The following is a 15174-nucleotide window of genomic DNA, read 5'->3' as shown; positions in this document are numbered from 1 at the left end:
CAGCTTATATTAATGATCTACATTTTAGTAGATTGGTCCCCTCCTCTTTTCCTTCTACACCAAAGGTTTTTGCTGAAAATAGCAGATCTACAAGCTCACATGAGATATGGTCTTGTAGATTAGCTATCTTCACAGAATATTTGCATATTTTTGCCCAATGTTGAATAGGGACGCTATGGTTCATGTGGTTAAAATAAGACTTAAAGTCAGTACATATAATACCACATACATGTGAAAAGAGATTTGAGTACAGTTCCACTCTTAGCTATAAATTGACAAAGCAGAGTCTGCCATCTGCGTCTCATTTATCTTGGCTAGGTTTTGGATGGGGAACATTGCTATCTGAATTTAAAGCTCAAGTTATACTGTAGGCATGCTCAGAGGGCTTGTGGTTAGTGTCAGTGTCCGCCCTGAGATTGAGAGGTTGGGCGTTAAATCCCCCACCGAGTCATACCAAAGCCTGTAAGAAATGGTACCGAGTGGTGGAAAGTAAGTACATTTACTCAAGTACTGTACTTAAGTGCAATTTTGAGGCATTTTTACTTTACTGAAGTATTTCCAATTTTCAATACTTTTACTTCTACTCCACTACTTCTCAGAGGCAAATATTGCACTTTTACTCCATTACAATAATTTGAAAACTTTAGTTACTAGTTTCTTTGTAGATTTTGATTATTATTACAAGACATACATTAACCACTTCAGCCCTATTTAAACTTTGGCTATTTGAAAATGGCCGATCTATAAGCTCATTGTGAGCTTGTACTGTAGATCGGCTATTTTCATATCAGCCTGAATTTTCGGTTTCGTTTCACTCCATTATTCAGTCTGAAAGCCCTCTCAGCGCAGCCGTTTTCTGAGATGGGGGCGTGGCCAAAGTGGGACTCTTTAGCGATTGATTCATACTGGATTAACCCAATCCAGATTGGGCCGGGCCGGGTCGGTTAGATTTTCAACCGAGAAAACCCCGCCTTCTACAGCGTCACCAGACCCTGATTGCGAGGCTAGAGATTTCAGGGGCTGGAGCCAGGCTAAAGTATTTCTACATTGCAGTATTGATACTTTTACTTAAGTAAAACATTTGAGTACTTTTTCCACCACCGATGGTACCCAATGTGTCTCAGCTTGGCACTCAGCATGAAGGGTTGTATTGAGGGTAAGTCCCTGTGACATTCTAGCATCATGTCCAGGGGCTGTACTTGAACATCAGGCTGCCTCACACTAAGGAAACAGGAGATAGGCTCCTGATCGTAGACTGTAAAATTAATGGCCAGACCCATTGGTTTCCAAACGCGTCTAACGCGTCAATGGCACTGTGGACCAAGTACCAATTGACTCGAAAGCGCGTCCATGGCAGTAAAAGAGTTAACGTGATCTTCTTTCCCCTGCAAACATCTAATCTCCCTCCCAATCCCAGTCATTTGCCTTTATATGTTTTTTTGTCTTCTGTGCCTTTATATGTTTGTATTTGAAATGTCATTCTGGTCAGTTCTTGCTCGAAGTTAAAGTGACTACCTGAAAATAACTACGTAACTCCTCTCTCCTCTCTGATTGGTCCTCCATGCCAGGTGGAGAGGAAGCGACACATCGGGAATGACATCGTCACCATAGTATTCCAGGAAGGAGACGACGCCTCGCCATCGTTTAAACCTTCCATGATCCGATCTCACTTCACCCGTATCCTTTGACATCAGCCATGACATCACGAGGAGCCTGGACCAATGAACAAACAGCCAATTTAAACCTTGAATAATGCTATTATAGACGGATAGATAGATAGGCCTTTATTAATTTCGCGGGAAACTCGAGTCGTCATAACAGAACCGTAGTAAAAGTATGAAACAAAGATACAGGTTAGGGTAGAGAACAAGTTCAAAGAAGTAGTAACAAAAAGGGCAACAATATGATATAAAACACAGTATTCACCTTATTCCTGGCCACGCCCACCAGGTAGGGGAGTAGGCGGGGTAGGGAGCCCTATTCACCTGTTTCCTAGGCTGTGTGTTTTCCACTTCCTGTCGGATTTCATTGGATATCATTAGTCATCTGACCTGTTTCATTGGATTTCATTGGATCAAATCGACAGGAAGTGTTACACACACAGGAAGTGAAAAGCCTAGGAAACAGGTGGATACATAGATATAGAAACCTAGATACCTCATTGGCCTCTGCAGTTCGTTGGAGCGACCCGTTTGGTATGGTGGCCGCCATATTTCCGGGGGGAACGGGCACTGGCCAATCACAGCGTGTTGACTACTGGCCAACCACAGCGCGTCTTTCCCAGGACTTGTCAGAATCTAGTTGTCCCGCCCCCACCTGCCTCTGATTGGCCTACTGAACGCCCCCTTCTGTGACGCACAAGGAAATTTCCAGCTGCCCCCCGGAAGCATAGAGGAAGCGGAAGTGCGTCCGAGATGCCGACGCTTCAGAGCCAGAGGAGGCGTCTACCTTTATATGTCTATGGTGGATAGACCATATTCACACGGTGGCCATTTTGGAATTTTACATTGAAAGTTCATTCAATATCTGGCCTGTACACCAATATCATTAACTTAATAGTATATATATATTATATATATAATATGGCCGCCGTGTGAATATGGTCTATAGCCTATCAAGTGGTTTCCTGTTTACCAGTGCTGCCATGTCTGCTTATAATAAGCGACTTTGGGCTTGTTTCCTAATGTTTTTTAAACCATTAGTTCCCACATCTTTTCATGTCAAGTTCCCCCAGATTAATATGTATTTGTCTGCCGACCTCCATCTGAAAATATTTGTGCCAGGGACCCCCATACAAGATTTGTGTTAAAATGTTTCAAAAAAGATTTGAAAAAAATGACCTTTTTCCCAAATATTTTTGGAAAATAGCAGATCTACAAGCTCACAACATGTCGCAATGTGACGCGTTGTGACGCGTTGTGACGGGTTGTGAGCTTGTAGATCTTTTCAAATATCCGATGTAAAGTGGTCAAACTTAGCCTAGTTGCTTTTTTGGGGCTTGTTTTCATAGACGTGGCCGTTTGTTTCTCTTGCGAAATCTGACAACACACTGATTACCTGCAATACACCTGCAGCCTATTAGGGAGGAAGTGGACAGATATTGAATGAAGCAGCTGAAAAGGGAAACGACGCTGCCCTGGAGAAGGGCCAGGAATAAGGTGAATAAAGACAATATAAGGATGACTCCACATACACAACCTGGCCTTCTGCGCTTGGATTGGTTAGGTATGATTAGTGTACAGGCCACCAATAGATAGAAATGGAGGCAAAGCTATTTTGCTTTCAATCACAAACAGAAACGTCATAAATAGACATGGGGATGGATTATTATACGTATAATAGTATTATGACTACTACTTAATAATATGTTTTGGTGTAACGTTTAAACTATACGGATTGCACAATTTAAACTGTGTAGTTTTAGTTCTTGTTTGTATTTCCTTGACTTCACTTTCAGATATCTTTGCATTAGTTAGGTATAATAGCCAGAATGACAGTTACAGGTGAGTGGCCCTTGTTATTACAATGCTGTGTGAAAATGGAGACCTGACTTATGTGTAACTAATTAAATTGTTAAATTTGTAACTGAAATCTTTGCTTTTTCTGGGGGGTCCCTGGAACAGCATATTTTGAGATGGGGGGGGGGTCCGCGGCCAAATCAAAAAACTTTTAGGATTTAGAAGAAGATCCCCAGAAGCAAAGATTTGAGTTAAAAATGTTTGCTTAAAAAATATACATATTCAAACATTTGCCCAAATTTATATATATATTAAAAATAAATAAAAAAAAGATCTACAAGCTCATTGTGTATCTGCTATTTTTGAATAGCCAAAGAAATCTAACAATGACACAGAGGCGTTCCCGGTCTCAATGGGTTAATTATGTATACATGATTGTGTAACTCTGAGCATGTAAACAAATGTGACCAAAATGGACCCGTACTCAGAGTTAAAATAACACAGAGGATTTGACTGTGTAACACGGATATTTGTGCTCTCTGTCACAGGTTGAAGATTTTTTCAGAGGAGAGCGTTCCACTGTTTGGACCACCTCTCCCATCTCCACCAGTATTTACTGACCACCAAGAATTCAGGGACTTTTTACTAGTCAAATGTAAGTTAAGAAATATATATATATATGCTACTAAATAAGTTACTTGTTTTTGTTATTTAGATTTTTTTAAATTAATTTTTCTGTAATTTGAACCCTATCTCTCTTCGTCTACCATAGTAATAAATGGAGAGAAAGCCACTTTGGAGACACCAACCTTTGCCCAGAAACGCCAGCGGACGTTGGACATGTTAATCCGCTCCCTCTACCAGGACCTCACACCTGACCTACACAAGGTATCACTTACCCCACTATAACCCCACATAACCTCACATAACCTCACCATAACCTCACCACAACCTCACCATAACCTCACCATAACCTCACCACAACCTCACCACAACTTCACCATAACCTCACCATACAGTAACCTCACCATAACCTCACCATAACCTCACCATAACCTCACCACCACCTCACCATAACCTCACCATAACCTCACCATAACCTCACCACCACCTCACCATAACCCCACATAACCTCACCATAACCTCACATAACCTCACCATAACCTCACATAACCTCACCATAACCTCACATAACCTCACCATAACCTCACATAACCTCACCATAACCTCACATAACCTCACCATAACCTCACATAACCTCACCATAACCTCACCATAACCTCACATAACCTCACCATAACCCCACATAACCTCACATAACCTCACCATAACCTCACATAACCTCACCATAACCCCACATAACCTCACCATAACCTCACCACAACCTCACCATAACCTCACCATAACCTCACATAACCTCATAACCTCACCATAACCCCACATAACTCCACATAACCTCACCATAACCCCACATAACCTCACCATAACCTCACATAACCTCACCATAACCCCACATAACCTCACCATAACCTCACCATAACCTCACCATAACCTCACCATAACCTCACCATAACCTCACCATAACCTCACCACAACCTCACCACCACCTCACCATAACCTCACCATAACCCCACATAACTTCACCATAACCTCACCATAACCTCACCACCACCTCACCATAACCTCACCATAACCTCACCATAACCTCACCACCACCTCACCATAACCCCACATAACCTCACCATAACCCCACATAACCTCACCATAACCTCACCATAACCTCACCATAACCTCACATAACCTCACCATAACCTCATAACCTCACCATAACCCCACATAACCCCACATAATCCCACATAACCTCACCATAACCTCACCATAACCCCACATAACCTCACCATAACCCCACATAACCTCACCATAACCCCACATAACCTCACCATAACCCCACATAACCCCACATAACCTCACCATAACCCCACATAACCTCACCATAACCTCACATAACCTCACATAACTTCACCATAACCTCACTTAACCCCTCATAACCTTACCATAACCTCACAGAACCTTACCATAACCTCACATAACCTCACCATAACCCCACATAAGCCCTCATAACCTCACCATAACCTCACATAACCTTACCATAACCTCACCATAACCTCACCATAACCTCACCATAACCTCACATAACCTCACCATAACGCCACATAACGACATATCGTCGCTGTCGGCCATAAACCTCTTATCTCCATATTAAATTGAATGAATGCCCCTACTTGATCATTCCACAGCGTCACACAAAAGCATCAAAAGCAGCAGATCGGCAAGCTCGAAACGCGGCGCGAAGCGACGCGTTTCGAGCTTGCCGATCTGCTGCTTTTGTCCGTTTTCTAATTTGAATCCTGAAAAGTAACAGTTTTGGACATATGAGGTTAGCACCCCGACAGAGACGATATCCACTGCAATGCTGTCTTTCTCCCTCATATACCGTACTTGGTTCTGCTACTCCTCCTTCTGCGCCTTGTTGTCCTTCGTTCCGCTGTCTCTCTCCTGACACGGTTTAGCTTTTATTGTGCTTTACTGTGCTAACCTCCCCCCTCTCCTCTGAGACGTCTTTCTGCTTCCTGTTTCCCTTTGCATGTGTGTGTGTGTGTGTTTGTGTGTGGGATCTTTGTGTGTGCATGTGTTTGTCCGCTGTATGTATGTGTGTGTGTGTGTGTGTGTGTGTGTGTGTGTGTGTGTGTGTGTGTGTGTATTGGTGTTCCATACCATACGTATAGGTTCCTTTCTCCCCTCAGAACATGTTGAACAGACGTTCCTTCAGCGACGTCCTCCCCGAGTCGCCCAAGTCTGCACGCAAGAAGGAGGAAGCCCGACAGGCCGAATTTGTCAGGATAGGGCAGGTAACACACACACACACACACACACACACACACACACACACACACACACACACACAGTCACACACAGAAATGCAACAATGAAGAGTTTTGATCATATACACATGGCGGCCATTTTGCCCTTAAAGGAGTAGTTCACCCAAAAAAATACTCATTTATTTTCTATCAATTACACGCCCCATGAAGCCTTGAATTTTATTTTTATTTTTTTCCCCCCCATTCCTGAGCCAATAATTTGATGACCAGGTCATCGGTCAATAGGAGACTCAGTAGGAGACTCTTTGAGTCGACAAAAACTAAAAAAAATCTCCATTGAATTCAAGGCTTCATGGGGTGTGTAAATTGATAGAGAATAAGTCATTTTTTTTGGGTGAACTACTCCTTTAAGTTCTGCCTGGAGGGTATACAGTAGATGCTGGGGAGAGTAGACATGAGTGAGAAAGGGCGAGAAATCACATAGACTGGAAATGTGCACAAATTAATTTAGCATGGGGCTAACATGGAAGTGAAGGGGGTAGGTGGGATCCCTTTGATGTTCTATCAGTCTTTGTCTTTAGTTCTCTCAGGGGTAAATGAGACCTGCACTGCGATGCTGTAATGCTTCATTTATGCTCCGTCCTACAACAGTGCCGCGTAACGCAAGCATCCGATCTGAAATCGAGCTTAAAACGGTTTAGTCTTGCATTGAATGTTTAGTCTGAACTAGGCTTTAGATTAAGGATTGATTGATTGATTGATTGATTGATTGATTGATTGATTGATTGATTCATTGATTCATTGATTCATTGATTCATTGATTGAGCAGTTTATTGAAAATGAATTCAATTTCCAGTGGGGTCCTTTTGGGGAAGGGGAGCAGGGAGCAACAATACATTACAAATACAAAAAAAAACAAGGACAAAATGTTGTTATTGTCATTGCATTAAAAACACAACACATTGTTGTACGGTAGCAACCCACTCCAAATACAAATAACTCCAAATACTAGTGTAAGTACATAAAAATGTAGAGTATAAAAAAAGAATAATTATTAAAAAAAGAAACGAAAAACAAGTCCATTGACAATAATTCACAATAACGAGGCTGTACTGTATGCTGTTGAGGTTCACAATGTTACACGTTCAGAGATAACGTACACTGTGTGTTTTCCAGGCCTTAAAGCTGAAGACCATCGTGAGAGGGGACGCACCGACCAGCCTGGTCACCACAGGTCTCTGTAGGAAAGAGGTCAGAACACCTTCCTTTTATGACGTTTGTCATCACGCCACACATTTGTCTTTTAACCCATTAAGACCGGGGACGCATCTGTGTCATTTTTTTTATTTTAGCAACATCAAAAAAAATGTTTTAACTCAAATCTTTGCTTCTGGGGGGTCCCTGGAACAACATATTTTGAGATGGGGGTCCGCGGCCAAATACCTATCATTTTGGGGGTCCTTGACATGAAAAAAGATTGAGCACCACTGATATAGAAACATACGTTTTTCAGAATACTGTTGGGATTTAGGAGACATGTAGAATCGGCTTCAGGTCTTAATGGGTTAACTTCTGAGACACAGGTTCTCGGACTCCCAAAATGTATGTAAATATTTTCAGACCCCCCCCCCCCCTCCTTTTGAAAATACATTTGTGCCAGGGACACCCATAAGAGAAGATTTGTGTTGTTATAATGTTATAGATATAAAGATATTCCAAATGTGTCCATTTAACAACAAAACATTTTTTTTTGAAAATGTATATAGGGTTAAAGTGGTTAAAGAAATGTCATTCTATATCAACTCAATTTAGCTGGAGACGCCCTGGAACCCCCTCAACGACCCCTGGGGGCTTTTAGAACCACCGTTCTAAGGGTCATTTTATTTGTCAAATCTACCGTAGCAGTGTTCCAATGCAAACACTAATCCTGTGTGTGTGTGTGTGTGTGTGTGTGTGTGTGTGTGTGTGTGTGTGTGTGTGTGTGTGTGTGTGTGTGTGTGTGTGTGTGTGTGTGTGTGTGTGTGTGTGTGTGTGTGTGTGTGTGTGTGTGTGTGTGTTACAGCCATGGGAGTCCCAGCCATTCTGCAGTACGTTCCCTTATGAGATGGTGTGTGCTGACTCATGGGGTCAGTCTCTGCTGGTTGCCACGGACACCGCAGGGGTCATGCTGTTGGACGGTGAGGTCATCCTGGTCAATATATAGACGTCTGCAATTGTTTCCGTCCCGTAATGACATGCTCAGCATAGGGATGCCAGGTTGAACTGTGTTAATACTGTACTATATCGTAGCGGTTCTCACACAACCCAAATTGATATGTATTTGGCCACACGGACCCCCATTTGAACATATTATTTGTGAACTACGTTCAGTGGTGGAAAAAGTACTAAAATGTTTTACTTAAGTAAAAGTTTCAATTCTGCAATGTAGAAGTAGCCTACTCTGTTACAAGTAAAAGTCCGGAATTCAAAATGTACTTGAATAAAAGTACAAAAGTATTGGTATTAAAATGTACTTAAAGTACCAAAATTAAAAGTACTAAAATGTTTTAGCGTCGCTCACAACGCGTCGCAGCTTGTAGATTCTAGCTTGTAGATGTACTATTCTCAAATAGCCTAGTTATAAAATACATCAAAAGGCAACATAAGAAGTCGTTAGAAAAATGACACATATACACATGTACTCAAATATCAAAATAGTATACCTGCATGTATGGCAAATCATGTCTCATTCAGACACCCTTTACAAACACTTGCCTTTTTTTCTTGTCAGAAATAAAGTACATTTACCGTACTTAAGTACTGTACTAAGTAATTGTTGGGGTATTTTTCACTTTACTCTGGTTCTTTCAATTTTCAATTATTTTACTTCTACTGCACATCTCAAAGGCAAATATTGTACTTTCACTCCACTACAATTATTTGAAAACTTTAGTTACAAAATGTAGTTACTTTGCAGATTTTTATTATTATTACAAAACATTAACCACTTCAGCACTTTATATAGGCTACTTGTGAATTGGGACATTCTGGGTAACGAGTACTTTCACTTTTTGGTACTTTAAGTGTATTTTGATGCCAAGAGTTTTGTACTTTTTACTCAAGTAAATTTTGAATTCCGGACTTTTACTTGTAACCTTGTGGTATTAATACTTTTACATAAGTAAAAAAAAAGTGAGTACTTCTTCCACCACTTGTGTTGTACCATATTCATCAGATAGCCACGGTGAAGGTTTTAACATGATAATGTTGATGTGTTTGTCCACAGGCTCAGGCTCAGACCCCGCTATGTCCAATGCCGGTGAGTGCCACACTTTCATGCTTGGCTGCATGTTTGGTTTTAATATGCAACTCTTTATTAACACATTCGGTGCCAGAATTTTATAATAACATATTACGTTCGGTGCCAGAAATCTCACCGTTGAGCTGCGCGGCGCTGTTTAAGCTGTAGACTCCAAGACGTGCAATCCATGTGAAACAAAGCATGCGTGCATTTTGCACGATGGTCGCGCATACAAAATGAGTCGTTTTCCCCAACGTAAAAAGTTTCGGAGTTATAGGGGTTTTAGAGAAGGAGATAGAACGGAAGCGGATCGGGAGCCATGTTTTTTGGCACAGTGATCTATAGGGCCCTTCCTTCTCAGAATCACCGTGGGTGATTCCAGAGCTGCTCCAGCCCCTCCCGTGTGGAAAAAAACGAAAAAATTAAAAGAGACTGAAAACACCGTTCAGACCATGTTCGGCACCGAAGCGCTACTCTCTGAAAACACGGTTCAGACAAGTTGTTTGGCACCCGATGTGTTAATATGCAACTCTTTATTAAAGGGATAGTTCACCCAAAAAAATTAAATCTATCGATTAGTCACCCCATGGAGACTATTTTTTAGTTTTTGTCACATTCCTAAGCCAATAATTTGATGACGGTAGGCAGCGGTTCCGGTAGGAGACACAAAGGAGACTCTTTGTGTCTCCTACCGGAACCCCTGCCGGTCATCAAATTATTGCCTTAGGAATGTGACAAAAACCCCAAAAATATCCATGAATTCAAGTCCATGGGGTGACTAATCGATAGAAAAAAAGTCATTTTGGGGGTGAACTATCCCTTTAAGTCCTAGTCTCTGGCATTATTCGGTTTTTAAGTCTGTCATTTTGTAGTCCGACGTCACATCCGGGTCTAAGAGGCACCAAGCGGCGTCCACTCTTCATCGTAAACAAACATGTCGGAACCCGTCAATCTTTTTTCAATAACCTCCTTTTTCAGAAATGAACCATTGAGGGTTAAAAAGGGTCTTAATGCTAATATCATTGACAGTAAAAAGTAGGCTAATATATATATATGTATATACTTATTTACTATATATGATTATTATCATTATCATATTAATTTTTTATATGATATAAAAAAAGATTATATTATATAAAAATAACCATTTCCTCTTGTCTTTGTCGTTGCGGTAGAATGACATGGTAGAATCACACTTAAGTCGTTATTTTAGTCTCAGATCTGTTAAAACGGCGAGGGACACAGCACTGCACATATTGGGAGAACTTGGACCCGGAAGTTGTTCTGACGGGCGCATACTGTACGTCACACCGTAACAACAGAATTTGTTCTGGTCGTTTTCTCAACAAAAAATAGACGACATGTCAACGTCACCATGCCGACTCAATCCTGGATTTTCGTTGTCAAGTGACACCGTCTTTGTAGTGACTGGCAGTGTTGCCAGATTCTGTGAGAGAAACAAGCAACCAGGTCTATTAAAACCAGCCCAAAAGAAGCGACAATGGGCCACATGAGCACTTTAACATATACATCAGCTATTTGAAAATAGCAGATCTACAAGCTTACAACGCAAAAGCTTGTAGATCGGCTATTTTCAAATAAAATCTTGCGGGGAAATTATAATACGCAGATCTGGCAACCCTTGGTGACTGGCTGTGCATGTGGTCGTTTGCGTTTCAGAGACACAGGCCACACTGCCGCCGGTCCACGTGTTCGACAAGACCATGGTGGTGAAGCAGATGCACGTTCTAGAGCCTCAGGACCTCCTCATTATCAGGGCCGACAAGGGTAGGTACAGGAGGAAAGGGCGGGAGACCTTTATTAATCCAGCTTCACCCCCCCCCCCCCAGCTGATGGCTGATGCTCAGATGGTCATGATGAGCGCTCGCAGGGAGAGAGAGCTGTTAGGGGTTAAGTGTCTTGCTCAGGGCCTCTCTATCCACAAAGCTATACAGCCCCCCCCCCCGCCCCCCCAACATGGTCGAGACAGATGGCTGTCCCACCCCTAGAGCAGTGGTGGAAAAAAAGTACGTAAAACTAGCAATACTGCAATGTAGAAATACTCTGTTACAAGTAAAAGTCCGGAATAAAAAATGTACTTGAGTAAAAGTACAGAAGTATCGGTATCAAAATGTACTTGAAGTACCAAAAGTAAAAAGTACTCATTGTGCAGAAGGTCCCATTTCACAAGTTTTCAGTCTTTTGAAAATAGCAGATCTACAAGGGATCTCGCAGATCTGCGATGAGATGCGACGCATCGTGAGCTTGTAGATCGGATCGCCTATTTTCAAATGGCCGAAATCCGGAAGTGGTTAATGCATGTTTTGTCATAAAAATCAAAATCTACAAAGTTAACTAGTAACCAACGTTTTCAAATAATTGTAATGGAGTAAAAGTGCAATATTTGCCTCTGAGAAGTAGTGGAGTAGAAGTAAAAGTACTGAAAATTGGAAATACTCTAGTAAAGTAAAAAATACCTCAAAATTGTAGTTAAGTACAGTACTTGAGTACTGTAAATGTACTTAGTTACTTTACACCACTGCCCTAGAGCCTGGGTCTGCCCGATGTTTCTTCCAGTGAAGGGTGAGTTTTTCGTTGCCACTGACGCAACAATTGCTTGCTGAGGGTGGGACAATGTCGGCTCCCTGCTCTATATATACGGTATAATATATATATAGTATATACAGTCAGTGTACACACGCACACACGCACACACACACACACACACACACACACACACACACACACACACACACACACACACACACACACACACACACACACACACACACACACACACACACACACACACACACACACACACACACACAGAGAGACAGATATATGGGCCTATGATTCATTCACAGTGAAAGGCCGGTGGGGTGTGTGACAAACTATAACTCATTGCATTGACTGGGAGATGACATCAGTGATTCTGTGATAATGGCAGTGCCTCGGAGCCGCCACCAGCACGCCATCATGTGACACAGTGACAGCTATGTAAAGATGAATGTTAGTATTTATTGCAGCTTTGGCACCAGCGCTTTTAACCACTTAACCCATTAAGACCTGAAGCCGATTCTACATGTCTCCTAAATCTCAACAGTTTTCTGAAAAACGTATGTTTCTATATCAGTGGTGCTCAATCTTTTTCATGTCAAGGACCCCCAAAATGATATGTATGTATTTGGCCGCGGATATCAAAATATTTTGTTCCAGGAACCCCCCAGAAGCAAAGATTTGAGTTAAAAATGTTCGCTTTAAAAATATCTATATTTCAAAGATTTGCACACATTTTCACGATTTTTCAAAAATAGCAGATCTACAAGCTCATAGCGCGGCAGCTTGTATATCTGCTATTTTTGAATAGCCCAAAGTGTAAAATAATGCTTTTTAGCTCAAATCAAAAAATGACACAGTTCCAGGTCTTAATGGGTTAAACCCTCTACTAGTCCTAGTGAAACGGACTTGAGTTACAACATGTACCTGGACCGCTACAAATCTCTTCGCCAAAAATAGCACATATACAAGCTCATAGCGCTATGAGCTTGTATATCTGCTATTTTTTTGAAAAATCATGAAAACGTGTGCAAATATTTGAACATATATTTTATCTTATAAGTGAACATTTGTAACTCAAATCTACGGATGTCTTCTAAATCCTAACAGTTTTTTAAAAAAAAGTATGCCGCTTATGTATTTGGCCGCGGACCCCCATCTCAAAATATGTTGTTCCAGGGACCCCCCCCCCCCAGAAGCAAAGATTTGAGTAAAAAAATGTGCTTGTAGATCTGCTATTTTTGAACAGCTCAAAGTATAAAATAATGTTTAAAGTGGTGACACAGATGCGTTTGCCGTAGGGGTGTGTACTCATTTCACCAAACGATACGATACGATATTTGGCTCATAACTTCGATACGATTTCGATACGATACGATACGCACTTTTTTTATTATGAAAAAAATAAAATATGGGGGAGAAAAAAAGCAAATGTAAACAAATAATTCTGTTTTTGCATTATTCAGATATGCGAACTTGTAGCTTTTCAGCTACAATAGCCGTTTTGAATCCAAATAGGGCAATAGTGTGACACCTGACCCGAAGAAAAACATGTTGTCACCCTTTTCACCTCGGGGCTGTTTGCATGCCTGATTATTATTATTGTAAAAAAAAAATAATAATAATGAAAACGATATTTTTTTTTCTCAAAACGATACATATCGTCACGAAAACGTATCGCGATATATCGCGGGACGATATATCGGCACACCCCTATTTGCCGGTTGTAATGCGTAAAAAAACAAACAAAAAACACTTGAACACCAGCATTCCTATTGCAGGGCATAGCAGTGGCGTCCATTTGGTGGTGCCACAGATTTTAAAAAAAATACCTACACGTTGTGGTGTTTGTGTTGCAGGGAAGGATGCACGGCTGTACGTGTTCAGACTCAGCAGCCTGAGGGGAGGCCTGGAGGACAGGCAGCTGGTCAGGAGCAAGTGTGACAGCCGGGAAAACAAGCTGGAGAAAACTAAAGGTATAATACATTAGACCAGCGGTTCTCAAACCTTTTTATTTTCAAGGTCCCCCCCCCGTAACTCTGAGAGTGTACAAATGGAACCAAATGGACCCGTGAAGGGTACAGAAGTTACAGACCTGTAAGGGTCCATTCGGAACCCCCTCAAGGGAACCCTCAGGGTCCATGATGGACCCCACTGTGTGAGAACCACTGCTCTGGACCGGAACGCTAGACTGTTTTGACTGATATTTTTGACCAAAAGTGCGAGATTTAACTACTTATCAAATTGAGAATCTTAGATTTGAGGGAGAATTTGAGGATATTATAAGCAAACAAATAAACAAAAAATAACACAAATAAGTTAAAAATAATAAACACATAAACTGAACTTTATTTTATTTAAAGGTAGGGTAAGTGATATTTTTGGGTAATTATTATTTTCTTGTTAAAAAGGTTAAAGTACTATATTCTGAGAGTCATCATTGCTACAGAGCATTTGTTCGGTCACAGGGGTCTCTCCAGCTCTTTAGTAAACAGAATATAGTACATTTTCAGGTAGGTGACACAATTTAAGCCAAAGGTGACACAATTTAAGCCAATCAGGAGAGAGCACTGAAAATGCATTTTCTGTTTAATAAAGAGCTGGAGAGACATGGGAGACTCCTTTTACTGAACAAGCACTCTATAGCAATGAGTACTATCCGAATATAGAGCTATTTAACACTTATTTTAACAAAAGTAAATCACTTACCCTACCTTTAACCACTTATGCTCTAGTCAGAAACGTATACGAAATAGGTTGAAAGTGGTAAAAAATCGACACACATCAGCTCTGCAAAATTGCAGATACCGATACCAAAAAAAGGCAAATAATGGCCGATATATATTTGGGTTCTAGCTCTACTCAATGCACTCCTACTACACCCACACAGAATGTGACCCAGCCCTGGCGTGATGCCAGCTGTCTGTGGTGGAGTGTCCCACCTCGCTCTCAGCCACAGCATTGATCTGCGAGATGGTGCCAGTCTCACCCACAG

The 15174-nt window shown here is 41.3% G+C and overlaps 1 protein-coding gene across 3 annotated transcripts in view; it reads left to right on the top strand.

The window, feature by feature from the left end:
• Positions 1–15174, top strand: part of garnl3 (GTPase activating Rap/RanGAP domain like 3) — a 138854-nt gene that overhangs the window by 87602 nt on the left and 36078 nt on the right. For all 3 annotated transcript variants that reach the window (XM_080419800.1, XM_080419798.1, XM_080419799.1), the window contains exons 12-21: positions 1569–1677; positions 3458–3503; positions 4007–4113; positions 4231–4346; positions 6263–6367; positions 7517–7591; positions 8403–8517; positions 9606–9638; positions 11301–11408; positions 14039–14155. In XM_080419800.1, the coding sequence (XP_080275926.1) occupies positions 1569–1677; positions 3458–3503; positions 4007–4113; positions 4231–4346; positions 6263–6367; positions 7517–7591; positions 8403–8517; positions 9606–9638; positions 11301–11408; positions 14039–14155 (931 nt within the window). The remainder of the gene's footprint in view (positions 1–1568; positions 1678–3457; positions 3504–4006; positions 4114–4230; positions 4347–6262; positions 6368–7516; positions 7592–8402; positions 8518–9605; positions 9639–11300; positions 11409–14038; positions 14156–15174) is intronic.

The sequence above is a fragment of the Gymnoscopelus braueri genome, assembly GCF_963280865.1.
Source record: "Gymnoscopelus braueri genome assembly, chromosome: 22".
Classification (NCBI taxonomy): Eukaryota; Metazoa; Chordata; class Actinopteri; order Myctophiformes; family Myctophidae; genus Gymnoscopelus; species Gymnoscopelus braueri.
The sequence above is the reverse complement of the archived record's forward strand: the minus strand, read 5'-3'. Positions and strand labels throughout refer to the sequence as shown.